At 45.9% G+C, this 27416-nt stretch overlaps 1 protein-coding gene across 1 annotated transcript in view; it reads left to right on the forward strand.

Annotated features, from left to right (window-relative positions):
* Eftud2 (elongation factor Tu GTP binding domain containing 2) overlaps positions 1-27416 on the forward strand; it is a 38574-nt gene that overhangs the window by 4302 nt on the left and 6856 nt on the right. The window contains exons 3-18 of the mRNA XM_051177813.1: positions 6726-6891; positions 7826-7904; positions 9155-9230; positions 9715-9780; positions 10516-10551; positions 11335-11425; positions 12261-12343; positions 14101-14267; positions 15357-15481; positions 20000-20063; positions 20379-20469; positions 22581-22716; positions 24727-24854; positions 25181-25374; positions 26588-26699; positions 27048-27188. Coding sequence (XP_051033770.1) covers positions 6726-6891; positions 7826-7904; positions 9155-9230; positions 9715-9780; positions 10516-10551; positions 11335-11425; positions 12261-12343; positions 14101-14267; positions 15357-15481; positions 20000-20063; positions 20379-20469; positions 22581-22716; positions 24727-24854; positions 25181-25374; positions 26588-26699; positions 27048-27188 — 1755 coding nt within the window. The remainder of the gene's footprint in view (positions 1-6725; positions 6892-7825; positions 7905-9154; positions 9231-9714; positions 9781-10515; positions 10552-11334; positions 11426-12260; positions 12344-14100; positions 14268-15356; positions 15482-19999; positions 20064-20378; positions 20470-22580; positions 22717-24726; positions 24855-25180; positions 25375-26587; positions 26700-27047; positions 27189-27416) is intronic.

Genomic DNA, 27416 nt, shown 5'->3' on the forward strand with positions numbered 1-27416 from the left:
CCTAGGAGTAAAGTTACACCCTCTTCTGGCCTCTGATGGCACCAGATGTACACATGCTGCACAGGCGTACATACAGCAAAACACCCAAATACATAACACTTACTCATTTATTTGTTTTTAAATTAAAAATATTTGCTTATTTATTTGGTTTTTGAGGCATCATTTCTTTGTGTAGTCTTGGCTGTCCTGGAACTTACTCTGTAGCCCAGGCTGGCCTCAAACACAGAAATCCACTGCCTCTGCCTCCCAAGTGCTGGGATCAAATGTGTGTGCCACCACTGCCTGTCTCCAAGCACCTATCTTTTTTTAATTAATAATTTAAAAATCTGGTAAGAGTTTTATAATAATGGTTTTCTCGTTTACTAGATCAAGATATAGGTCAGGAATATGCTGTGGGAATCATATATGTAAATATTTTTTAATGTGGTACAGGGGATGGATCCCAGAACCTCTCATTTGCTAATCACATGCTTTATAAGACATTTGAATTTATTCCTGCTTTATGAACCTTTTATAAAGATTATATTTATTTTTAACGTGTGAATATTTTGCCTGCATGTAGGTAAGTGTACCTAATACATCCCTAGTGCCTACAGAGAATAGGGTACATTGGATCCCCTGAAACTAGAGTTACTGGCAGGCAGTTGAGAGCTGCCCTGTGGGAGCTGGGAACCAAACCCAGGTCCTCTGCAAGGACAGCAAATGCTCTTCACCACTGAGCCATTTCTCCTTTATGGGTTTTATATGCATGTGTAGTGTGTTCAGGTGTGTACAGGTGCACCTGGGCGCTTGTGTGGAGGCTTGTCAACAACTTCTGCTGTCCGTTTCAGGAATGTTGTCCACTTCCTTTGAGACAAAGCTCTTCATTGGGGCCTCATCGATTAGTTTAGACTGGCTGGCCAGTTAACCCCGGAGATCCTCCTGCCTTGCCACACAAAGACATCTGTGCTTTGTTCTATCCTGTCCAACCTTTCTGTCAATAATTTGCATGTAGGTGAAGATTGGAGCTGTTAAAGTTGCACAGCACCTCAAAGCTAACACATTAGGTATCAGAATCAGAATTCCAGATGATCCCAGCAGATCTGGAGTCAGTGTTTGTAGAGCTCTTTACTCTGCAGATTCAGGATGCAGAGAGAGCAGGGGACAACTTTGCCTTCTGGAAACTTACTGCTTCCTGGAGGAGATGAAGTACAAAAATATATAAATGGGAGATAGGAGGAGACAAGTGCCAGTTAGGTGATACAGATTCAGTGTCAGAGTCTGGGGAGGCATTCCTGACCTTGGTGACCAAGACACACACGTAAGAAAGCAGCCTTTGATGTGAACTCAGAATGGGGGGCAGCTGTAGAGACAAAGTGGTGAGTGGTGGGAGTCCAGGTTGGAAGGGGAGAACTCAGGAGGACAGTACAATCTCTAAATTGGTTGCGGTGGTGAAAACCACTGAACTGTGCGTTTAAGATGGTGAGTTACAGCTCAATAACTGCTAACAAGTACAATAACTGCTAACAAGAGACAACTGAATGGTGAAGGAGGCGTGTGAGTGCTTTTACCTGAGCATCTCAGTGTCTTTGCTGTATAAGTCTCTGCTCTTGTTTAATTTATTAATTAGTCTTATTCCTATACTGCCACCATAGTAGTCATTCTAATGATATGTTTTGTTGGTGTGAATTGCAAAATCTGTAGTGTCTATACTTTGTGCATAAATTTTAAACATAAGTACATGGTGTTGTGTTATCAAGCCATCTTCATGCTGTCTCCTCTGCCGTGTGATGAGTGGAGCAGGTGGGATTCATCCCTCGTTGATTAGCTTCTGATGACTGCTGCTCACTTCTGTCTAGTGTGCAGCACTGTGTGTGTGTGTGTGTGTGTGTGTACACGTGTGTACGTGCACCAGTTTTTCAACCCAAGGCCTTGCACTTGGCATGCCAGTGCTCTTCTACTGAAGTTTACACCAGCTATTTTTAAGTATTGTCTTTTAAAGGTGGGAGAGCAGGGACTAGCTATATGGGCAAGAGTACCTTGGAATTCAGTATGCAGCCAAGCAGCCAAGCTGGCCTTGAACTAATGATTCCTCCACCTCACTCTCCCAGGTGCTGAGATTATAGGAGTATATTACCGTTCCCAGACAACAAGGTTTTTGTGCTTTATTTATTTATTTTTCGTTAGAGATGGGGTCTCACACTGCAGTCCAAGCTAGTTTAGAAGTCATTAAGAAGCCCAGACTCATAATTCTTGTCTCTTGGCTCCCAAGTTCTAAGTTTGTAGGTTTGATTCTTAAGTTCTGTGTTGAAGTATGTAGCAGTAAGGGGAAGCATGTGATTTTACTAATGGAGATGTACATAGGATTTTGGAGCTTGTTGGCAATGGTAGCACATGCCTGTAATCCCAGCAGTTGAAAAATAGAAGCAGGAAGATCACAAGTTCAAGGCCAGCTTGAACTACAGAGTGAAACCATTTTTTTTTTTTTTTAGGTTTATTTATTATATAGACAGTATTCTGCTTGCATGTAAACCTGCATGCCAGAAGGGAGCACTAGATCTCATAGATGGTTGTGAGCCACCGTGTAATTAAGCTGGGAATTAAGCTCAGGTCCTTTGGAAGATCAGCCAGTGCTCTTAACCTCTGAGCCATATCTCCAGCCTTGAAACTCTGTCTTTAATCCCAGCACTTGGAGGCAGAGACAGACGGGTCTCTGTGAGTTCAAGAACAGCTTGTTCCACAGAGCAAGTTCCAGGACAGCCAGAGCATACACAGAGAAACCCTGTCTAAAAAACCCAAACAAAACAAGCTGTTTGGAATTCTAATGCATAAGAGTTTGTAAGAACGGTCTGCAGCAGGTAGCCAGTAACCAGTAAACCATCCTACAATTCACCAGTCTAGACCTTAGAGGACCACTGTGGGTGTGAAGCACAGGAGGTGGTCAGAAAGTTGAAGGCCTTGCATAGAAAAGTAGGAAAAAGAGCCAGATGAAGTGGCACACGTCTTTAATTCCAGCAGAGGCTGAGGCTGAGGCTGTCAGATATCTGTGAGTTCAAGGCCAGCTTGGTTCATATAGTGAGTTCCAAGACAGCCAGGTCTACACAGTGAGACCCTGTCTCAAAAGAAAAAACTAAGAGCAAGGGATGACATGGCTGAAGCAAAATGCTGGCTGCTGGCGTTCTTCCTTCAGTGAGAGGAAGGTTGGAGGCCTGAACCCAGCCAGCAGTTCATCACAGAGAGAGCTGCCAGCATGCATGCCAAGGTGTGGGGTTGGGCCACTGCTTGAGTGTGAGGGAAGCTGCAGTACCTAGAGGAGTACTGCTTGTTAACAGACAGAAGGGATGCTGAAAGGGTCTCCTTAGCTTTCGTTTAGGCTTGTTTGAGCTCCTGGAGAGTTCAAGTTATTACAGAAAAGCCCACAGTCACATCCCTAATGCATTCAGGTGTACGGGGCAGAAGACTGGCTTGGTAGCTATTTTGGAGCCATCACTGGTAGAATATGTTTGGCTGCTGAAAGAGCTGATGTAATCTCAGGCTGCTTTAGTAGAAGTAGAACATACAGATGGCAGGAGGTAGCCAGGCAGCCCACCACTGGAGGTACTTGCATGCTTTTTTAAAAACTGGTTGACATTTTAGAATTTCTGTGAAGGAAAACAAACGCCCACCACTGACTACCCACCTCACACACAGGATGCTTTCCGCTCTGCCCTGTGGGTGAATTGTTTTCAGTCGACTAAACCCCATCCCCCATCCCTCCTCACCACTCAAGACCTTCACCAGCACTTCTCTCCTCCCTGCCCTGCACCATCACTTTTCAGGTACCCTCTGTTTCCTTGCTTCCCTAAGTGCATGCTTGCAAATCTCCCGTTTGCTCTCAGACACACTCCCCTATCCTGTTCCCTGGACACCGCCTTTGTCAGTCACCGGTGACTGCAGCATCGACGAGCTGATCATTCCCTCACGTGTTCTCTTCCCTTGTTTTCCAGAGAAGCCCCGTTCTCTCTTAGTCCTTACTGCTAGCTTCTCATCTCCCAGGCCTCCAGATGCCAGCATGCTGAGAGTTCCATATTTGTTTGTTGGTTTTTTTGAAACATGGTTTCCCTGTGTAGCCCTGGTTGTTTTGGAACTTGCTGGTCTTGAACTCTCAGAGATCAGCTTGCCTCTGCCTCCCCGGTACCTCAGCTTTATGTGTCCTGCATCTGACCGACTTCTCTCCTTGATGCCTGATGGAGGGTCTCAAACGTCTGCTCCTCGTATTGCTCTTAAATTCTTCCTCATCCCTTTAAAAAGAAAACAACCAGTGCCATGCTCCAGGAGCTCATGTCTGCGCCCCATCCCTCTCCGTAAGCATGCTACATTTATTATATAGCACTTGATTCTGCACAATATTCCTAGGATGGAGCCTCTTCTCATCACCTTCACAGCTGTCACTGTGCAAGTCACTGTCTCTACCGAATTCCTGCAGTAGGCTCCTAACTAAACTTCCTTTTAGGGTGTTCTCAGGGTGGGAAACAGACTGGGTCATCCCTGTCCTCCTCCAACACACAGTGCTGAGGTTTGAACCCAAGGCACTGAGCTAAGCCTGCTGCTGCAGATTACCCTAGTTGAAACCATTATACTAGAAAAAAGTGAAGTTAGGACCGAGGACAATGGCTCCGTTGCTGTACAAGCATAAGGGCATAAATTCAGTTCCTAGAACCCATAAAAATTCCAGGTGTGGGAATGTACTCTTGTAGACCCACTGCTGGGGAGGCAGACACAGGTGGGTCCCTGGGGCTGGGTGGCTAGCCAGTTTCAACTAATCTACAAGCCCGAGGTCACAGTGAAATACTATTACACACACACACACACACCACACACACCACACACACCACACACACACCCACCCCCACCCCCAAGAGGGTTTGGGTCAGATTATTTAAATAGTCAGGGAGGTCCTCTGGTCCCTCCCTTGACTTCAGTTAAGCCTTCCATTCTTCTCTCTACTCCTAAACATGTTGCTTCCTGGCTAAACCCTCCAGCACTCCACAGTGCTTGACTCAAGCCTCTTCATATGCCAATGCAACTAAATGGAATGTTCTCCTCACCCACATCCCAAGACACTTTTATTTGATGAAGAAAATTGCTCAGTGTTGCTCATAACCAGGAGTTGATACGTAAAGACTTAATTTGGGGCCAATTAATTGTTAATCACTTAATTTCATTGTTTGTTTTTTGGGATATTTACAAAGTCATAACAGCTATCATCACTGTCAACTCTAGAACATTTTCAGCATCCCAGGAAGGAAAGCTACACCTGCTAACCTTTGCCTTCCCTTAGCCCTATTTTCTTTGTATTTACATGTAAATGAGATGGTACACCATGAAGCCTTTTATGCCTTCTTGCCTTTACTTTGTATCATGTTTTAGAGTTTATCACCTATGTTGTAGCATTATACACACAGGTGATGCATGCATTTCATTTTTATTGCCAAATATTGTTTTGTATAAAAGCAGTATAGTTTTACTACCCAGTCATACATTGATCTACTTTTGGGTTTCTAGCTTTGGTTTTTTTTTTTTTTTTTTTTTTTTTGCTATTATGAATAGTACTACCAAAAATAATTAATTATTTAGAAGTCTTTGTGCATCTGTGATTTTATGTGTTTGAGATTTATACTTGTACCAGCTAGTTTTATGACAACTTGACAGGAGCTGGAGTCCTCTTAAAAGAGGAACCCTTGATTGAGAAAATGCCCCCACCACACTGGCCTATGGGTAAACCTGTGGTACATTTCTTGATTGATGAGGGAGGGCCCAGCTCACTGTGGGCAATGCTACCCCTGGGCTGGTGGTCCTAGGTGCTATAAGAAAGCAGGCTAAGTAAGCCAATAAACCGCATTCTGTTCCTCCATCCGTGGGTTCTTTTTAGCTCCTGTGTCCAGGTTCCTGCCCTGACTTCCCTCAGTAATGGACTGTGATGGGAAAGTGTAAGCAGAAATAAACCCTTTCCTGCCCAAGATTGTCATGGTGTTCATCACAGCAATAGGAACCCTACAGGTGGTGTTTATGAACACATTTAATCCAAGACTTGGGAGGCAGAGGCAGGTGGATTTCTGTGAGTTCAAGGCCAGCCAGGACTACACAGAGAAACCCTTACTTGAAAAACAAAACAGACAAATAGAATAGAAACCCTACACTGTATAAGACTAGAGTTGCTTGGTTGTATGTCATATTATGTTGAATGGTTTGAAGAGCTTTCCAAAGCAGCACCAACTTTCCCCACTCACAGCAGTGAGGACCACAGTGTTTCACGTTCTCAACGGCTTCTGTTACTGTCAGTAACCAAGTTAATTTTCCAAAACCAGTTTCGTCAATCTCAGTGAATCATTTAAAGATATGGGTTTGTTTCTAATTTCTAACTCTGGCTCTTGATTTTTGCCCTTGGAGAAAGTGGGGTTTTTTGTTTGATTTTTCTTAATTGCTGTGTTGTAATGAGCTGTTGGTTTTCTTCAGCCTCAGTCCACTGTGGTCAGTGATCCTATGATCCCATTGAGAGAGGGACAAGTTTGGTGCAGCAGATCTGCCATAACCAAGGCTCCCCAGTGTCCCTTGAGTGGAGGGTCTTCCAAGGGGTGGGGATCCTCCTCACCAGCACAGAGCTTAAAGGAAGATGCAGAAAGGCAGCCCTTCTCTTCCACAGAAGGTGGCAGTTAGATGTCAAGCGGGGAAAGGTCCCCTTCTGTCCTCCCTCTCTGTTGCCTTAGATGGATGATGATGAGGACGAGGATGACGTGGGGGAGCATGACGACGACCACCCTGGGATGGAGGTGGTGCTGCATGAGGACAAGAAGTATTACCCCACAGCCGAGGAGGTGTACGGCCCTGAGGTGGAGACCATAGTTCAGGAGGAAGACACACAGCCTCTCACAGGTACGGCTGGAGGAAACCTTGCCTAACTGTCAGCAAATCTTCAAAGTTCAACGAATGAACGGGTGAATTTTTTCTTTCGTTTCTAGTGTTTATGGATTCAGATTCAAATATCTTTGTTTTAATATTCAGCAAAACCTTTTTTTGGGGGGGGGGTTTCGTTTTGCTTTTTTGAGACAGGGTTTCTCTGTGTAATAGCTGTCCTGGAACTCACTTTGTAGACCAGGCTGACCTTGAACTCAGAGATCCACTTGCCTCTGCCTCCCGAGTGCTGGGATAAAAGACATGCTCCACCACCACCTGACAAAAGCAAAAGTGTTAGTACTTTGACCTGTGGCTCAGGTCAGTTAAGAGCACTGCTTGCAGAGGACACCAATTCTACGCACCCACATGACAGCTCACAGTTGTCTGTCACAGAAGACGATCCAGTGTCCTCTTCTGACTTCTGAGGGCCCCAGGCATCATACACATGGTGTACAAACATACACACAGACAAAACACCCAGACACATGAAATAAAATTTTATACATACATACAGGGTTAGTGCTTTATCTACTTCTGGGTGCTTAAAAATGGGTCTCTCTTTGGTCTGATGTTTTCCCATGCACATTCTAGCCCTTCTCTGCAGTCCTCAAGTTCTTATTGTCCAGCTCTCAGTAGAGGGTCTGGAAATGGATTTCATTTTAAAATGTAAAGAGCCTTGGAGTTTTTGTGTCCATTGTTTCACTGTAACACACTAGATAATCTTCATGCTCTTCAGTGAGCAATTCAAGGATGAAATAGCGTTCCCCAACTGTCAACATGAGTGACAGATCCGTGAGAATAAAACAAATCGATGTTATATATCATGAGCTCTAAGGCCCAGTCCAGCGGAATTGAGCTCTGTATTTTTGGTTATACCTAACTACATGTCACTACTTTTCTTTTTTCCTCCTAGAGCCTATTATAAAGCCAGTGAAAACCAAGAAATTCACTCTGATGGAGCAGACATTACCTGTCACGGTGTATGAGATGGAGTAAGTTATAAGGCCTCTCAGTTCTCTGAAGAAAAAGTACAGCCGTCTTTTCTTAGGACAGGAAAAGGTGGTTTATGATTGAAGGAGCCAGAGAATTATGATAGCAGGGTTTTTTTTTTTGTTGTTGTTGTTGTTTTTTAATGATCTGCCAGAACTGTGGCTGCGGGGATGTTTAAGTTCAGTCTTCTCTAGCAGCTCTCACCCATGTCAGCTGTTTCTTCTTCCTCTGTCTCAGCAGTATCTCCAACCCAGGGTAGTCCTGGGAGCCAGCCTCTGAGACAGATGGGGTATTAGAATTGTCAGTGTTTAGATCACCAGGGCTGTGATCAGCAGCTGAAAAATGGCTCCAGGAAGCTCCTGCTGACAACCTTTTGTTGTAGACTGTCTGACTGCCTTTCTCTCTGTGTATTTTGATGGTGATAGGTTTTTTTTGTTTTGTTTTGTTTTGTTTTTCCGTTTATTTTTTGGTATTTTGAGATAGGGATTCTCTGAGTAGCCTTGGCTGTCTTAGAACTCACTCCGTAGACTCGGATGGCCTCAGACTCAGACCCACCTGCCTGTGCCTCCTGAGTGCTGGGATTAAACGTGTGTGCCACCACTACCCAGCCTACATTTTGTTTGTATTTTAAGACAAAAATTCACTAGATAGGCAAGGATAACATTAAATTTCTGACCCCCTGCCTCCACCTTCTAGGTGTTGAGATTATAAACATCTACCACCATGCCCAGCTGTTGTTTGCATCCTTCTCGTCCCTCCCCCACCTCCGGTCTCATGCATCCCAGGCTGGTCTTTATTCTGCTGTCTCTATCAGCTAAGCACTGACACTACAGATGTGATGCACCATGCTTGCCTCTTCTTAATTCAACTTTTGTTTTTCAATCATTTTACTGTAGAAATCCCTGTAAGGGTGAGTGTTATGGTCCAGTGGAAGAGACGGGTCTTACATCATAAGTTTATTCCTGAGACCACATGGCAGGAAAGAACCAGGTCCCAAACGTGTCCTCCAACCTCCGCACACACTGTGACACACTCATGTGCCCTTTCACCTTGAGGGCACTGGTCTGCTTCTGGGTTGTGTCGCCTCATGGGCACCCCTAGCCAGGGCTGTAAAGATGCAGTTATTTTGCCTCTGGGTATTCTGCGGTTGGACTGAAAGTTCTTCCTGGCTGAGAATAGCTGAGACACCTTTGCACCTCCCTGTTAGGGGAGCTGCTGTCATAATCCCTTTCCTCTGCCTTTCTTCATGCAGTTTCTTAGCTGATCTGATGGACAACTCTGAGCTCATCCGAAACGTGACCCTCTGTGGTCATCTCCACCATGGCAAGGTGAGAAACTGTTCTGCTTCTTGGAACAGGATTTTTCTTTGTACCTGCTCATCTTCTGAGCCCTTAGAGTCACTGAGATGGAAGCTTGAGGTCCTAAGGCTAGCTGGGTGATTGGGAGGGGACAATAACACTCCCTTCATGCTCTTATGGAACTGTTGTGAAATTCCAGTGTTTCTGCGCCTGTTCCTAAGCCACTTACATGTCTGAGCAGTATTCTTACATCTGGACAGAGAAAGGGAAATTGAGCCTTACTCTGATTTTTATAACCTTTTGTTTCCTGAGGGAGGTCTTCCTAAGAAAGGTTTCATCTTTCATTGAAAAATAATCTTGTGGCTTCTGTGTTAATCCTTTGCTGTCCCATAATCCTCTTTGTTTTCCTCTTCCTCCCTTCATGCCTGAATTATATGGTGTATTCGGGGTTTGGGGAAAAGGGCACAGATTTTCCTCTGTAATTGGCAGGTCTTACCCATCTCTTCTCTTTCAGACGTGTTTTGTAGATTGCTTAATAGAGCAGACTCATCCGGAAATCAGAAAGCGCTATGACCAAGATGTGAGTAGAACTTGGGCCGAGCTGTTTGGAATAAAGGGGGATGTGCCTTGCTCCTTCCCTTCCTTCACCTTGCAGTCATAATCAGTGGTGTCTCCAGACTGCTGGTGTGTGGTTGTACTTTATTAATAGGTGTAAACACATCATTTTGGCTTTCTCAGGAGCCTGGAGAATATTAACTTGCAGTAATTTTAGATGAACTGTTCTGCATTTGGGATCCCTCCTCAGTGATGTATCCTGACTTTTATAGTCCCCTCTTTCCTGTTGTTTTATTAATAGCCTGTTCTATAAATATCTTACAATTGGACCTTGTTGTTTTCATGGTAAATTTAAATGCCTGTGAACAAGGCCAACAGTTGCAGCTAGTCTCAATGCAATAAATGTTCAGACTCTGTCAGATTGACAGTTGTGACATGTGAGACTTGAAGGTTGGAACAAGTCTCTTTTCCATTCTTTAAGATCCAGTGCTATATATATAGCTTATGTCTTCAGCCATGCGTGGTCTTTAGTGACTGCTCACCCTACCCCTACCCCTGCACATTCAATCTTTTCCACACACACAGGAACATTTTCCATCTTGGGGGGCCTCTGGTCTCACTGTCAGAAATTGCTGTAGGAAACGCCTGCTATCTTCAATGTTGTTCCCTCCTGGGGGAAGCCCCTGGAGTTGGGAGGAGGTGAGGAAGGTGATTGATGGAAGTCTGAATTCGGGTTGTAACATCACTGAATTTTTTCCAGCTATGCTATACTGACATCCTCTTCACAGAGCAAGAGGTAAGTGTGCCTTGGGAAATTAGATTTTGCTCACACCTTACACGCCACCATAGTTTTGTAGAGAATGTGTGGGAGGACTTTGCCATAGCACTCCCATTTAGCCTTGTCTGCAGCTTTCAATCATCCCATAATGAGAACTGGGAAGGCAAGCTGGAGCACAGCTGGGGAGCCTTCCAGTCCTTGAGTAGATTTCATTTTGCCTAATAAGATATACTGAGAGATGATGTTCAAGTTTGTGAAACTACAGTGATCTTTACAATATCCTGATAATCCCTAAGATGCCTACTGTGTGCATCTCCTTCCTGGAGGGCTCTCTGTGGACAGCTTGTGGGAGCATTGTGGTTCTTTCATCTTTCCTTCTGGATCTTCCCTTCCCCCTCCTTTATTATGTATCCCCCTTTCCCCTCACCTACATACACAAGGGCAGCTAAAGGAATTCAGGGCGGTCTTCCATAGGATAAACTATCATAACGACATTGTTCCTGGGCTGAGGCATGCCCATTAGAAGTTCAAAGCCAGTTGAGTGTAGTGGCCTTTAATCCCAGCACTTGGGAGGCAGAGACAGTTTGAGGCCAGCCTGTTCTTCAGAGTAAGTTTCAGGACAGCCAGGGCTACGCAGAGGAACCCTGCCCAGACAACCACCTTCCCTCAAAAAAAAAAAAAAAGGAATTGCACTTGTTGCAAGGGGAGACATCAGTGTAATTAGCCAGCAATTGATAAACCCCAAGGGCTGGGTGAGTTCCTTTGTACGGGAGGAAGTGTTGACCAGTGTCTGAATTTCAGAGAGGTGTTGGCATCAAGAGCACTCCTGTGACGGTGGTACTGCCGGATACCAAAGGGAAGTCTTACCTCTTCAACATCATGGACACACCAGGTGGGACAGCCCTGACCCTGTGCTATCAGGCCCTTGCCCCAGGTCCTGTGTGTTCCTTTTCCCAGAGCAGCACAGAGTAGTTTATCTTAGAGTCTGTGCCTTCTTCACCTTCCTTAAGTTTTCTTTTTCAAGGATTCCCTGTTTGACAAACTATCAAGCACGGTCCCCTAGCCTTTGATTTCACGTCCGTTTTTACTTTCTTACGAATTTTAAATTTTAGAGATCCTATATGTTTATTGATTTTAGTTTATGTCAGGCCCCATGTGTAGTCACTGATGAAATGAATTTCAACCTGATCCCAGGCCTTCAACGTGCTCAGTCTTCTAGAGAAGTGGTCAGTGAGTACCAGGGTACAGTGACCCTTGCTGCTGGCTTGACTTCTGTGAAAAGGGCTGACTTAAACCCAAAATTGTTTTATTTAACATCTGGGCAATTTGGGGTTTAGCAGATTTGCCTTCGGGGCTTCATCTTGTGCCCAGGGCTTGATACTCATGCCCCTGCCCACCCCGTCCCCCAGTCGCACCTTGCCCGTGACTTGTTTTCTTAGGGCAGCCCACCATGCTCTGGGCCTTCCCCTGCCTCCAGGTAGCCATGGCTCTTGCAGAACTCTGTTGATTGCTGATCAAACTAAGCTTGTGTGGTAGCTGCTTTACCTTCTCTATGCAGAGACCTCTGTGAAACCCTAACCCCAGGCTGAGACTCGAATGGGAGACATACACTGCAAGGTGCTGTGGGCAGGAGGAGGAATATTCTCAGACTTTGCAGTGCTCCTCAGGTCATTTTACAAATTAATTGCCTCATGCCCCCAAGTGATGACTGGATATTTGCTTTTCAGGACATGTGAATTTTTCTGATGAGGTCACCGCTGGCTTGCGAATCTCAGATGGGGTGGTCCTTTTCATTGATGCTGCTGAGGGGGTAAGTTAGTCTGGACTCTTAGAAGTTAGTTCCCATCTATTAGTGTGCAATTACACGTTACTCGGAGTACTGTGTGAGCTGAGAGCCAGGGAACATGAAAGTCCTGTGATAAATCCCAGGGTTGCTCTAAATTTAGGGAAGCAAATGATGTTCAAAATTAGAGATTGGAGTTGAAATTCTTTTATATTTCTAAACTGAAAAATAGGGTAATGCCACTAACTTTATATGGTCACTAGTGTGTCACCAGCAGAGGGAGCTGGAGGCACCTTATTAAAAAGTTTGAGCTCAGTCAAACTCGGAACAAGGAACTTGTTCATGTACCCAGAGACATGCTCTCCCATGTGTCTTCTCCCATGAGTTGTGTTAAAGTGTTCACAAATCCTTTCTTTCTGTTTTGTTTTGTAATGAGATGAGATCTTACTAGGACTGGCTCCGTTTGTTAAGGCACTTGATGCCAAGCCTGGTTACATGAGGTTAGTCTTGAACCCACACGGACAAATAAATAAGTAAATGTAATTTTTAAAGTTAAAAAAAGCCAGCAGGGGTGGCACATGCCTTTAATCCCAGCACTCAGGAGGCAGAGGCAGGCAGATCTTTGAGTTCCAGGCTAGCCTGGTCTACAGAACGAGTTCCAGGACAGCAGGAACTACACAGAGAAATGGGGAAAAAAAAGAATAAGAAATCTCTCCACATAGCCCAGGTTAGCCTGGAACTCATCGAGGTCTGCCTGCTTCTGCCTCCCAAATGCTGGGATTAAAAGTGTGAGCCAGCACACACAGCGTACCCTCATGTATCTTGGTGGACTAGTTGGCTCATCTTTGGCTATCAAGAGTTCCTTGTAACTGGCTCTTTCATCCTTTTGACTTACCTCATCATGTTTTGAGTACTTGCTTATTTTCTTACACACTTCCTTGCCCTAGCCGTAAAAGCAGCCAAGCAGCCATTTCTTTAACAAGCTCTGGCTTCCTATGTAGTGCAGATCACTATATGGAAGCAAAGAACTGGGGGTGTTCATTGCTGCTGTGACGCTTCAGCTTCAGGCCCGTTCACTGAGCACAGCTAGGTAATACCCACCCAGTCATTTGTCCCTCTTCTGCACGTAGGTGTTGAAAATGTCATGTGTTCGAATTGAGTGTAGCTTTGTCTATCTATAATCACAGCACATGGGAAGTTAGGGGATTGCTACAAGTTTGAGGCAGGCTAGGGCTACAAAGCAAGATCTTACCCCCCCCCAAAAAAAAAACCCTAAAACCCAACAAGAAAATGGCTTGATTAGCCAGGGTGATCATGTGCCCTGTCATCCTAGCTACTCTGGAGGCCAAGGCAGGAAAATACCACATTTGAGACTAGTTTGAGCAATGTGGTGACACCCTGTCTCAGAACAGACTAAAACAGGGAGGGTAGCTCAGAGACAGCATTCCTCAAACGTACAAGGCTCTGGGTTTATTCCTTAGGATCACTGAAACGGGCATATCATTCATTTTAATACTTTCGAATCCAGTGAGTTCTTCATAACATCCTCAGTGCTGGGAAGCATTGGTCCCATCGTGGTTGCTGTGTTTATTTGCTTTGTAGTCGTGCTGGGGAGATACCCCCTTAACAGTCCCACATCTGCCTTGGGGACGATGCTTCCAGCTGATACTTCATGCCCAGGCCATTTCCCCCTTGTACTGAATGAGTTGGGAGTGTCCCCTTTAGCCCTGCTGCAGATGTGCTCTCTGTTCTTAGTACCGGCTTCAGAACCCTGTATTTCGCAGGTGATGCTGAACACTGAGCGGCTGATCAAGCACGCAGTGCAGGAACGGTTAGCAGTCACCGTATGCATCAACAAAATTGACCGGCTGATCTTGGAGCTAAAGCTGCCTCCAACAGATGCTTATTACAAACTTCGACACATTGTGGATGAGGTCAATGGATTAATAAGGTATAAGACCCCTGGGAGTGGACTTCTGTTCTTAGGGGAGTCTGGCTTTTATAAATCTTAATTTTACCCTTGAAGACTTCTGGGAGTCGCTTACTTTTGGGCATGTGCTGGTAAGCCTGTCTATCGCGGTAAATAAGGATCAGGATAAACAAATAGGCCGAATAGATGTTTATTCAGGGAGAAATAACTTACAACCTAGACAGATGAACACCAGGAAATTCAACCCGATCCTCTCCTGTCCAAGTCACGCCATTAAGAGAGCGCCTTCCCTGGCCCCCTCCGACCTCCTTCCATAGGTCCCTTCCGCCCATGGCTCCACCCCCAATGGGCGTGGTCAGTGCCACAGAACTATCTTCCTACACCTGTCAGGCTTTAGAACTGCCTCCAAGCCTCGCCTTCTCAGCAGCTCAGTGTCTGAACCAGCCACGCAGTTTAATACATGTCTGGTTTTGTAGACTCTAAAGCAGTCTCACCTTTACCATATGCCAACCATGTGAAGCTGAGCAGTTATTAAAGTTCATTATTTATCTGTTTATTTGGGTATCTGGATGTTTAGCTGCCCCTATGTTTGTGGACTGTGTACATGTCTGATGCCTTCATGGGTCAGAAGAAAGCGTTAGATTCCTTAAAGCTAGAGTTTTATGGAGAGTTGTGAGTCTGTCTCCATGTCAGTACTGGGACCTGAACCCACGACCTGTGCAAGAGCAATGTTCTGTACCACCTGCTGAGCCATCTCTCCAGCCCCCAAAGCTCATTTTTTGCTTCTATTAAAAAACAAAAACAAAAAAACAGATGCAGTGTGGTGGCATATGCCGATGATTCCAGCACTTAGGAGGCCAAGGCAGGAGGATTAGGAGTTTGAAGCTAACTTGTAGTACACAGCAAGTTCTAGGTTAGCCTGAGGAACATAAAGGGACCAGGCTTTTGGCAAATTGAAGAATCTTAAACCAACACCTCCTAAGGCTGGAGAATGAAGACAGATAGGGAGTTGCTGCCCATCCTCTTGGCAACGTGTTAATGATGCGGCAGAGCCGGCAGCGGGGCTACCTCACACACACCCTGGCCTGGCTCACACCCTCTCTGTTTCAGCATGTACTCCACCGATGAGAACCTGATCCTTTCGCCGCTCCTGGGCAACGTGTGCTTCTCTAGCTCCCAGTACAGCATCTGCTTCACGCTGGGCTCCTTTGCCAAGATCTACGCTGACACCTTTGGTAAGCTCTGCCTGCTGCCATCTCGCTACTTTTCCAGTCACGTGCCCGCTGTCTTGCAGAGTGGCTCAGGAATTGGCTTTCATAGCTCTGTTCTGGGGAGTGGGGGATACTTCATCGCTTGTTATTAAGTTGTATGTGTGTCCATGTGTGCACATGTGCGTGTGTGCATGCGTGTATATGTGTTAGAGGCTAGAACAGGACTTAGGATCCCTTGGAACTGAAATACAGGTGGCGGTAACTCAACCCAGGCCCTTTGTAAGACCAAAGATCTCTGTGCAACTGAACCATCTTTCTGCCCGCTCTAAATAACAACAATTTTTGAGTAATTAGAAGCCAGATGTGATGGTGCCTGCCTTTAATCTCAGCACTCAGGAGAAGCAGGCAGATCTCTGAGTTTGAGGCCAGCCAGGGCTACATGGGATAACCTGTCTTAAGAGCTCTTTTAAAAATAAACATCCCTTATAGAGTGAGACCTCCTAGAGATTTGTAGAGGAGGAGTTACCTGTGCCCACAAAGCGCTTTCAGTCCTTTTCCAGGGTGGACAGACTTGCACTGTCTGTGCTTCTAGCTGTCTTTCCAACCATCTCTAGGCAGATAATTCTCTTTGAGAATTCATTGGGTTTGCAATTAGTCTTTACAAGCCACCCTGGCAGGCATGGGTAAATGAGTTTATGGATTTCTAGTGCCTCGATACCATACCCCCAGGACCATTTTCCCTACCTATTGGGCTCTGGCTTCCAATTCTGCCTTGCTGATTAACTGTCATTCCCAAAAGATCTTGCAGTGAGGCTCCCATGTGTCAGTGTGAGATTTCTATAGAGGGTTATTGTTAGCCTGATTTTTTTAGAGCTGAGGAGATGGGCAATGTGAAAGGTTTCAAAACTGATCAACAGGGCTGGAGAGTTGGCTTAGCAGTTAGGTCCTTAGTTCAATTCCCAGCAACCACACGGTGGCTCACAAGCATCTATGGTGAGTCTGATGTCCTCTTCTGGCATAAAGGTGTACATGCAGCTAAAACACGCATACTTAAAGTAAATAAATCTTGAAAAAAAATTCAAAAACTAGATTAAAAAAAAAAAAAAAAACGAACTGATAGACAGTTGTATACCACCACAGCTCTTCTCCCCTGCCTGTTATGGGGGGGCTGCTTTTGCTCTTGGTTTTTTTTGTTTTTGTTTTTTTATCTTGCACTGTTTGGGTTTGTTTCCTTGCTTGTTTGTGTTTTGTTTTTTTGCAGTGCTTAGAATTGAATACCCTGAAGATAGATTAGATTGGTTAGATTGATTGATTCAATAGCCAGATATTGTTGTGTGGTGATAATTTGTTTATGATGTAACAAATAAAGGTTGACCGAAGATTATAGTGCAAAGCTAGTCACACTAGTTAGCCATATAGGCCAGGCAGTGGTGGCACTCATCTTTAATCCCAGCAGCCGCACTAGTTAGCTATAGAGACTTGGTGGTGGTGGTGCAGGCCTTTAATCCCAGCACTAGAGAGGAATATAAGGCGGGTGGAGACAGGAGTGCAGTGTATTCCGCCTGCAGTCCGCTGAGGACAGGATCGCCCCTTTTGGTCTGAGCCTTGGTTGAGGTAAGAACTCAAGTGGTTGGCTGCTTTGCTTCTCTGGTCTTCAACTTGAACCCCGATATATGTCTCTGGGTTTATATTATTCATGCTACTTTTTTTTTTTTTTGCCATAACCATTGTTAAAATTTTATTATGGTCCCTGCTTAGCTACTTATATTGTGCATGAATTAGATATTTTGTATATAGGGCTGGGCACTTAAGAACACTGTTGGGACCTGGGTTAAGCTGTGACATAGTTAAGAACACTGGCCTGGACCTGGGTCCAATTCATAGCACCCACTTGACAACTGTCTATAATTCTAGTTACAGGGTATATGATGTTCTCTTCTAGCTTCCATGGCCACTGCATACACAGGGCACATACACATACATATTTGCAGACAAACACTCCTACACATAAAATAAAAATGAGTCTGTTTTTAAAAAGATACTACACCCAGCCATGGGACACTGGTCTTTGTTGTTTTGCAGTTATAAACTGTGGGTTAGTGGGTTTGAGAGTGGAGCCTGAGGCAGCATGCTAAGCACGCTGGAGGCCCTGGGCTTTATCCTTAGCACCTAAATAAACAAATGGGTGGATGGCTGAATTGGTAGAGGGGCAGTGAGTAAAACTGAAATGAGCAGAATTCCAAGAGAAATCTGTGTGTTTCAGTGTCCTTTGTATCAGCATGAAAGGCAGAGTCAGAGGTTTCCAGGGTCATAAGGTAGACATGCTTCTGTTTCTTTACATGCTTGGTTTTTAGCTTTTCACTGTGTATCCCAAGTTTACCTGGAACTCAGCATGTTTCCTAGGCTGGCCTGACTTCTACCTCACCATAGCTGGTGGAGATGGTATAATTTCTTACTTACAGAAGGCCCTGATCCTTGAGAGACATGGTTACTCATTGTTTGGTCAGTCTTTGGAGGAGCTAGCAGGTGTTGAGGGGTTTTATCTGTTTGGGAGACTGGGTTTTAGTAGGTTTCCTAGGCTGACCCTGAACTTGAAGTTCTCCTGCCTCAGTCTCTTGAAAAAGATTACAAACCTGTATCACAGTGTATAGTCTTCTTGCAACTAATTTAAGAAGCTGTTGAAGCTCAGAGGGTAGTTTTGTATCATGGTTTAATAAGGATCAGGAGAAACAAATAGGCCGAATAGATATTTATTCAGGGAGAAATACCTTACAACATAGACAGATGAACACCAGCAGGTTCCTGCTCCCAAGGATGCCTCTGGATGCTCTTCTGTCCCAGTGCTGCAAGCAAGAGAGTGCTCCCAGGCTCCTCCTCAGACCTAGTTCCCTCAGGAAACTTCCGCCCCTGTCTCCACCCCAATGGGCGTGGTCAGTGCCACAGATAAAGTGACTATCTCACTATAGTTTAATGGTATACCACATGCCTAGCAAGCATGAGGGCCTGGTTTAGTCTCCTGCACTCCAAGTTCAGTCCAGTGGTGATTATACAAAACTGTAGGGGCAGTTGTAAAGGACATGACCAGGGGAACAATTCACAGGGAAAGGGACGTTTGATAATTGGTAAAGTAGGAAAGGTCAGGGATGGGACTCAGTTGGCAGAATATATAGCATGCAGGAGGCAGGAGGCCTGGCTCCTCAGTAAAACAGGCATGGTGGTATACTTATATAATCTCCACACTTGGGATGTAGAGGCAGGAGGAGTCAAAGTTTAGGGTCATCCTTGCATCCTTGGCTACATAGTGAGTTCAAACCCACCTGGGCTACATGAGACTTTTTTTTTTTTTTTAAAGATTTATTTAGTTATTATGTAACACAGTGTTCTGCCTGCATGTATGCCTGCACACCAGAAGAGGGCACCTGATCTCATTATAGATGATTGTGAGCCACCACGTGGTTGCTGGGAATTGAACGCAGGACCTCTGGAAGAGCAAGCAGCACCATCTCTCCAGCCCTACATGAGGAAAAAAAAAAAAAAAAAAAGTTAAAATGAAAAATGTAGTGTGTGAAGTGTAGGAAGGAAAACTTTTATCATTTTTTTAAAAATTTATTTTACATACCATCCACAGTTTTCCTTCCCTCAGAAAGAGAACTTCCTAATTGACAAAAGGAGAAATGGGTTTGGCCCTTGTATGAAATGCAGCAATAGCTGCAATCAGAAAGAAAAGTCTAGAAAGGGAGTATGGCCTTTGGGAAAGGAGGGTGTGCTTCCTTTGCAGGCTGAGGTAAGAGGAGCAGCCTGCTATCAGGATAGAACCAGCGGGAGTTAGTTAGCATACTCAGTTCTCTAACTGAATACTTCAGGAGCTCTGTGCTCAGAGAAGGATTGTGTTGTTTTGTAAACTGGGGATTGAACCCTGATTAGGGGCTTATACATGCTAGGCAAGCACTATGTTATATTCCCCACCCCACCCAGACTAGAGCATGCATTTTAAAAGCCACGCTGCTTGGTTCAATCTAATCAAATTTCACATTGAAGTTAAACTGAAAATACTAATTAGTAAAGGATGAGACAGGTAGTTGTGTCGCATGCCAGTAGGGAATGCTGAAGAGGTGAGGGAGGCAGATCTCTTGAGTTTGGGGACAGTCTGCATGTGAATTCCGGGACAGACTACATAGTGAGACTCTTCTTTTTAAAAAAAATTAAGGGATGGCTTCAGTGCTTACCCTGCAGGCTGGGTGGCTGGTGGGGATTCGGGCTCCACTCTGCAGCTAGAAGATGGCCCACATGGGTTGCAGAAAGGTGGGTGTCGCTGCAGATGGGATGTCTGCAAGAGCACACAGGTCGTGTTCCTGTTCATAGTGTGGCCCTCGGCCCCGGACCCTTGCACGTGGGGAGATGCCTGGGTTCTCCTTTTGCCTCTGCTATGCCCTCCTGTGCGCCTCAGTGTCGGAAGAAGGTGTTTAACAACTTGGAGCACCTAAAACAGAATTTGAACTATTCTGTCCCAGGAAAATTGTAATTGTGTGGCTTCTTCTCTAGGTGACATTAATTACCAGGAGTTTGCTAAAAGACTCTGGGGTGACATCTACTTCAATCCTAAGACGTAAGTATCGTGTGGGGCATCACTCTTGGACTGCTGCTGATGTGTTTCCCTGGTAACAGCACATGGGTTCCCAGGCTAAAACAACTTTTATCTTATGCATGAAGTCACCATCTCTCTGCATTGTGAGCTTAGTGGAGACAGAGCCCCACCCATACCCCCAGGTCTTCCAGGCCAGGTCAGACATGCAAGACAGGCATAGCCATGAATCTTCCCTCTGCTTGGCTTATACTCACATTCAGAATTTAGGCAAAGTAGTCCTGGGTCAAGTCACATTCTCCCTCATTGGTCACTTACAACACTTCTTTCTCTTTTTAGGAGAAAGTTCACAAAAAAGGCTCCAACAAGCAGCTCCCAGAGGAGCTTTGTGGAGTTTATCTTGGAGCCCCTTTATAAGATCCTTGCTCAGGTGAGTGGTGGGCCACCTGCTTCGGGCCTGCTTTAAATCTGCCGGGTCATCACTTGTTTGTTTAGTTGTGCATTAGAGGGGCCTTGGGAGTCTTTGCTGCATAGGGTGTGTGTTCATGTGCGACTGCACATGCTTTGCATGCAAGTGTGTAAGCCAGAGGTTGGTGCCAGAAGTCCTGTTTAGCACCCAACCTAGTTTTTTCTTTTCCTTTCTTTTTTGAGAGGGTCATTCACTAAATCTGGAGCTCCTCCGTTGACTAACTGCTTGGCCAGTGGGCCTCTATAGTCCACTTTCCAGTGCTGGGATTAGACATGTATGCAGGCATGCCCAGCTCTTTATGTGGGATTGGATTCTCTAGCTCAGGTCCTCGTGCCTCACAGCATGTACTTTACCCATCTCCCAGCCCCGCCATCAACTGTTTATTAAAAACCTCCAAGCCGGGCAATGTGCAGTGGTGGTGCACACCTGTAATCCCAGCACTCGGGAGACAGAGGCAGGAGGATCTCTGTGAGTTCCAGGCCAGCCTGGACTACAAAGCTACACAGAGAAAACCTGACTCGAAAAATCCAAAAACAAAAAACCTTTTGAGCAGCATCACACAAACCTTTAATCCCAGCACCTGGGAAGCAAAGGCAGACGGATCTCCTGAGTTCAAGGCCAGCCTGGTCTACTAGGGAGTTTCAGGGCAGCCAGGGCTACACAGAGAACCAGTCTCAAAAAACTTCAAAAACCTTGGAGAGCGGGAAAAATGACTTAGTGGTTAAGTGTACTTGTTGACCTTGTAGAGAACCTTAGTTCACTTCCCAGCACCATGTTGGGCAGCTCACAAACAGCTGTAATCCAGTTCCAGTGCTTTCTTCCAGCCTCCATGGGCATCCGCATGCATATGATACACATACATAACACTTGATGCATTTGTACATACATGCAAAATTAAATAAAATTTTAAAATGATTTTGGAGTCTTGGAGTTTAGCTCAGTGCAATAAAGTGCTTGCCTGTCATGCACAAAGCCCAGGGTTCATTTCTTAGCACTGCAGAAAACTAGGTATGGTGGAAAATCCTACAGTCCCAGCACTTGGGAAGTGGAGACACGAGGGTTGGATGTCCGTGGTTATCTTAATTAACTACGTAGTGAGGTAGAGGCCAGCCTTGACTACTTGGTTGTCTAACTCTGCCTCAGAACAAGAGCAGGGCTTGGAAATAAGTGTTTGTGTCATTGGAAACTTGCTTAAGTGAATCATGGTGTAACTCTGAAGCGTTTGCCATACATGTGTGATCCATCCTCAGTACCACACAAGGAAGGAAGAAGGGGGAGGGTCAGTGAGACTTTAGGTAGAATGAAACATATTTATGAGTTTGTGCTAAAGTACAGAGGTACTTTATGTAGGAATTTTCATGTAAACTTTTCTTCCAAGACAATAATAAGATATGCAGGAGTTTAATTAGAGAGGGGTCCACTGAACACACACATACACACACACATATATATATATATATATATATATATACACATACAATCCCATGCTCATGATCCCATGCACACTGTGTGTGGCCATTCCAACCCACAAGAGGAAAACACAGCAATAGAAGAAAACAGTGACTAAATTTTATCAGTGCTTAAAAAAAAAAAAAAAAACACTTAGTATCTCTTGTCAGGCTGGAATAGATTAATAAAAGAAATTTACAGAATCTGCCTCTGTAGAGAGACCTTGAGTCTGCAGAGGATGATTTAGTTTGGCCCTGTCCTGACAGGTGGCCTTTTTTGGTTCCTTCCAGTGTGGGCCTCTAAATCTGGGCAGTCTATTTAAGTAGGAGGAGTTAGGGAGATTTCTTGAGTGGGCTCGATGCTGCTTGTCAGACACCAGGGGGCAGCACTGACAGTAATCAAACTGAATGCTTACTTTGTGGGGGATGTGGAGACTGAACCAGGTCAGCTTCACTCCTGAAAACTAGGTAGCGTAGACTCACTCCTCCAAACACACTGTTGGTGCCAAGAGCCCTCCCTGTAGAAGACTGCTTGTAAGATTTCTCTTTGGCCTCCCCTCTCTCCGTGTGTAATGCCTCACTAGGGCTGTCACTACAGAGCTGATCCAGTACCTTCTCTCACAGGTGGTGGGTGATGTGGATACCAGCCTGCCAAGGACCCTGGACGAGCTTGGCATCCACCTGACCAAGGAGGAGCTAAAGCTGAACATCCGCCCCCTGCTCAGGCTGGTCTGCAAAAAGTTCTTTGGCGAGTTCACAGGTAATAAATAGCTCAAGGCCCTGGACATTACTCCTCATCGGGCATCGTGGTTCACGCCTGCACTCGGTCCTATAACTGGGCGGTTAGATCAGGAGTTCACAGGACACACTGAACCACGTGATGCCTGAGAAAACAACAGTGGCAGCCTCGGGTGTCCTCCCACACTTACCGTGGAAGCTCCCTTCTCTGTGGGGCACGGGGTTGTGAGGGTCTCTGAGCCAACTACAGGGCTTTCCCAACTGTTTTCTTAGGTGTTTCTTATGTTAGGAAAAGGAATTAAGTTTTCCTCGTCAAGAGGGGTCCTGCGGGTGAAGGAGATGGGTGGCAGACTGGGCTCTGGTGTGTTTGCTGGGGTCGGGCTGGAAGGTGGATGGCCAGGAGTGTGGAGTGGCAGGGAAGGCACAGGTGAGGAGGACTCAGGAGATGTTTGGGTTTTGTCATCACTGTGAGAACACCTGACAGAAACAGCTGATTGCAGCTTGTGCTTTAAGAGGGTGCAGCATTGTGGAGGGGAAGGCATGGTGGAGCTCATGATGAGAATGGGCAGCCAGGCCTCCTTACAGCTTCACAAACCAGGAAACAGCCTGGGGTTGGGGCAGAGCCAGCTGTAACTCAAAGCCTGCTTCCCGGTCACCTACTTCCTTCAGCTAGGCCCACCTCCTCAAGGTTCTGCAGCCTCCCCAGACAGTACCCCTACCTGGAGACCAAGAGTTCAACTGGGAGCCCATGGGGGACATTTCATAGTGTTCTCTGGAAGCTGATGCTAGAGTAGAAAAAGTGCTGAGCTAGCTCAGGAAAGACTGGGCTAATCCTTGTTTATTTGAAGATGGGGTCTTGCTATCAAGGCCTGTCAGTCCTGGAACTCAGTCTATAAACCAGGCTGGCCTTGAACTCATAGATCCTCCTGCCTCTGCCTCCCAAATACTAGGATTAAAGACATACACCACCACATCTGACAAGACCTGAGTTGTGAAAGCCTGCAGCTTTCAGGGGGAACCAGGCCAGACTAATTTCTTCTGTGACTGGTTTTTGTCTATAAATGAGAACAAGTGCCCAGAAATGGCAGCTCATGCCCATAATCTCAGCACCTGGCAGATTGATGCAAGATTGTCATGAGTTTGAAACTGGCATGTGTTACATAGCACTGTCCAGGCAGCCTGACTTACAGGGCAAGGGTCTTAAACATAGCTACAAAACAGGGCATGATGGTGTATGTCTAAGCCCAGTACTCAGGAGGCAGAGCAGGCAGATCTTGTGAACTTAAGGTCCATCAAGTCCACATAGGGAATTCCAGTGCAGCCTGGGTTGTTTAGTGAGACCCTATCTCAGAAAGTGTGTGTAGTAGAGGGACAAGGGGAGGGTCCTTAGCAACCATTTTTCTATGTCTGATGGCAATTAGGTGTCTGGACCTTGAAAGATCATACTAGCTCTGGACTGGCCATCAGTCCGAAGATACTGGACACTTATCAAGCAGATACACTTGAACCTGGGACTGTGGTTCATTTGTAGGCCTCTGGGTTTGATCTTCAGACTAAAGAAGAAAAAAAGATTTTAGTCATCCCACTGTCCTAATGAGCAGTCTTTCTCATGGTTTATTAACCTGTTAGGTTAACAGTAACTTACTGAATAGGAATGTGCAGTGTTTCTCAAAGGACAGGCTAGTCAACTGAGGTCTGTCCTAAGTAAATAGAAAGGAATAAGGGACATGTATCTGGCTCAATGTCAGTACTCAGTAAATACTTGGGGTCAGTAAAAGCATGGATGTCTGTGGCCATGGGTTGTTCTTAAGCTTTTTTGTCAGCTGGATTTTAAGAATTAGGTCCCATTGAAACCTCTTAAATTTCTCTGACACGATGACTCCAAAAATGTGCTTTCTCCGTATAGGAAATTGACTTCCCTGCAAGTGTTAGCTCCTGGTTGAGTCCATGCTTGCCCTCCACTTCCTCTGTAAGAATGTGTAGCAGCAGTGTAGTTGAAATGCATTGATGGTGGCCTCTTCTCCCTCCACAGGCTTTGTGGACATGTGTGTGCAGCACATTCCATCTCCAAAGGTGGGCGCCAAACCCAAGATTGAGCACACCTACACTGGCGGCGTGGACTCAGACCTTGGCGAGGCCATGAGTGACTGTGACCCAGATGTAAGGGAATGTGTTACCTGACATAGGTTTTCACTCTACTGCAGGCTGGCATTGCACTCAGGAGTCCTCCTGCCCCAGCCTCCCTTATGCTGGGATTGCCAGCCTGTACCTCCTGCCTGGCTTGGCTTTCTCATTTGTATTTTTGTTGTGTCTCAATCTCCTGGTGGCCCATCATAGAGGGAGGGGTAACGCGCGGTTTGGAGTCTTTCCAGGGGCCCGCATCTTCCTTAGTCTGGCCTTTGTCCTCACAGCTTCTGTCATTGTCAGGATGTGGTGTTACCTTCAGGCTGTGTGTGGTTAAAGCTGTCCTCTGTCCCCTCTGCCAGGGTCCCCTGATGTGTCACACTACTAAGATGTATAGCACAGATGACGGAGTTCAGTTTCATGCCTTTGGCCGGGTACTGAGTGGCACCATCCACGCTGGGCAGCCTGTGAAGGTGCTGGGGGAGAACTACACTCTGGAAGATGAGGAAGATTCCCAGATATGTACCGTGGGCCGCCTTTGGATCTCCGTCGCCAGGTACAGTACCCCTGACCAGAGTCTACAAGGACATATTGAGCTTCTATCCTGGGAGTGGCGCCCTAGGAAACACAGCTACCTGGTTGGTACAGTGTAGAATGAGGTGACCCCCACTCCTGGCAGATCTGTTGACATCTAGTTGTTAAGGTTGCCAGAGCTGAAGGGCAACTCCTGTTGGAATGTTAGAAGCTTCCCCTTTGAGTTTTGGAGTGAAGTTTTTAAATAGAATTTCTCTTTTTATTTTCCCTCCCCCCCCCTTTTAATATGTATGAGTGCTTTGCCTGCATGTATGTGTGTGCACCATGTGCAAGGTTGGTGCCCAGCAGGCCATAAGAGCACTTTGGATCCCCTAAATGGATGTCGTAGACAGTGTTAACCTCCATGTGCATGCTGAGAATCAAACTGAGGTCCCCTGGAAGAGCGGCAGTGTCTCTCTCGACTGCTGGGTCATCTCTCCTCTTACCCACTTTCCATCTCTTCTGTATCCCTTAGCTTACTGCTTCTGGTTTCTTCCCAAAAGCAGTTTTCCCCAAACATCCATGTCTGCTCATTGGCTGAGTCTCTGGAACCTCCCAGCCTGCTGGATCACACTTAGCTTGGGCCTCCGGGCTATTTGTCATCAGGTGACAAGCAGAACACAGCAATCCTGTTGATAATACGGCCTTTGTGCCTCCACGATGGCTCCTTCCCCTCCTCCAAATCCACCCTGTCTCTAGAAGGCTAAAAAATATTGAAGAGCTCAGGTGTGTGTGTGTGTGTGTGTGTGTGTGTGTGTGTGTGTGTGTGTGTGTGTGTCCGTGTGTGTGTGTGTGTCCGTCCGTGTCCCCTTACAATAGATAAATCTTAGGCAGTAGCTAATTTTATTTTTTGTTTTGTGATACAGGGTCTCACTGTGTAGCTGGCTGTCCTGGAACTCACTGTTTAGACCAGGCTAGCCTCTAATGCACAGATGTCCACCAGGCAGTGGCTTTTCACCAGGCGTCTCCATTTGGAATTAAACTTTCCCATTACATCCTCATACACTCCATGCTTTCATAGCACTTGTCCTGTGTGCTTATATGATCGTTCATCACATCTCTCCCCGCTACAGTGGGTCTGTGTTACTCACCTCTGCTCCTGGCTCTGTGCCTCGCCTGTAGCAGATGCTTGGTACATTTTTGTGGAGTGAATGCTCTGACTAAGTCCTATGCTTGTTTATTGGCTGTTACTTCAGGTACCACATTGAAGTGAATCGTGTTCCTGCTGGAAACTGGGTTCTGATTGAAGGCGTTGATCAGCCGATTGTGAAGACAGCAACCATAACTGAACCCCGAGGCAATGAAGAGGTAGTGTTTGGGGGGGGGCTGGAGCACACTGAGCTAGAAGGGTACAGGAACCATGGTCATGTGAGCAGACAAACTTTGGAACTCAGAAGGTCCTAATCCAGAGTCGCTACTACTTCTTGGCTCAGCTCTAGTGTGTGCCTTCGCCCTGTCACATTCAAGGAATTAGGACTAGCATGCTTCTTGTTCGTCCCAGCGCTTTGCCAAATTCCTAGAGCAAACCATCCTTTAAATTGGGCCCCAGGTGTACCATGGTTCACAGTTGGGGAATCAAGACTTCAGCTTTTCCCTTAGGCCTGTGCCTTCTTGCTTACCCCTGAGGCCCTCACTCCGTTGTATTTTGGATCTCAGGCTCAGATTTTCCGGCCTTTGAAATTCAATACCACATCTGTTATCAAAATTGCTGTGGAGCCAGTCAACCCCTCCGAGCTGCCCAAAATGCTTGACGGCCTCCGCAAGGTCAATAAGAGCTATCCATCTCTTACCACCAAGGTATGTTTAAGGCCAGCAGTAGCTGCCAAGCCATATCCTCCCCCCAGCTAACTGCTCTGTGCTGTCATTGCCTGACATTCAGCAGGTGTTCCTGATCTGTTGTTTCCCACAGCCTGGTTCATGGACAAGCCCGCTTGTTATCATCTTATGGCTAGACAAAACTGGACTATGCGTGTTTCCTCAGATGACTTTAGATAGACTTATTCCTTAAGAGACACACAGTTTGAA

This window comes from Phodopus roborovskii, unplaced genomic scaffold (genome assembly GCF_943737965.1).
Source record: "Phodopus roborovskii unplaced genomic scaffold, PHOROB, whole genome shotgun sequence".
NCBI lineage: Eukaryota > Metazoa > Chordata > Mammalia > Rodentia > Cricetidae > Phodopus > Phodopus roborovskii.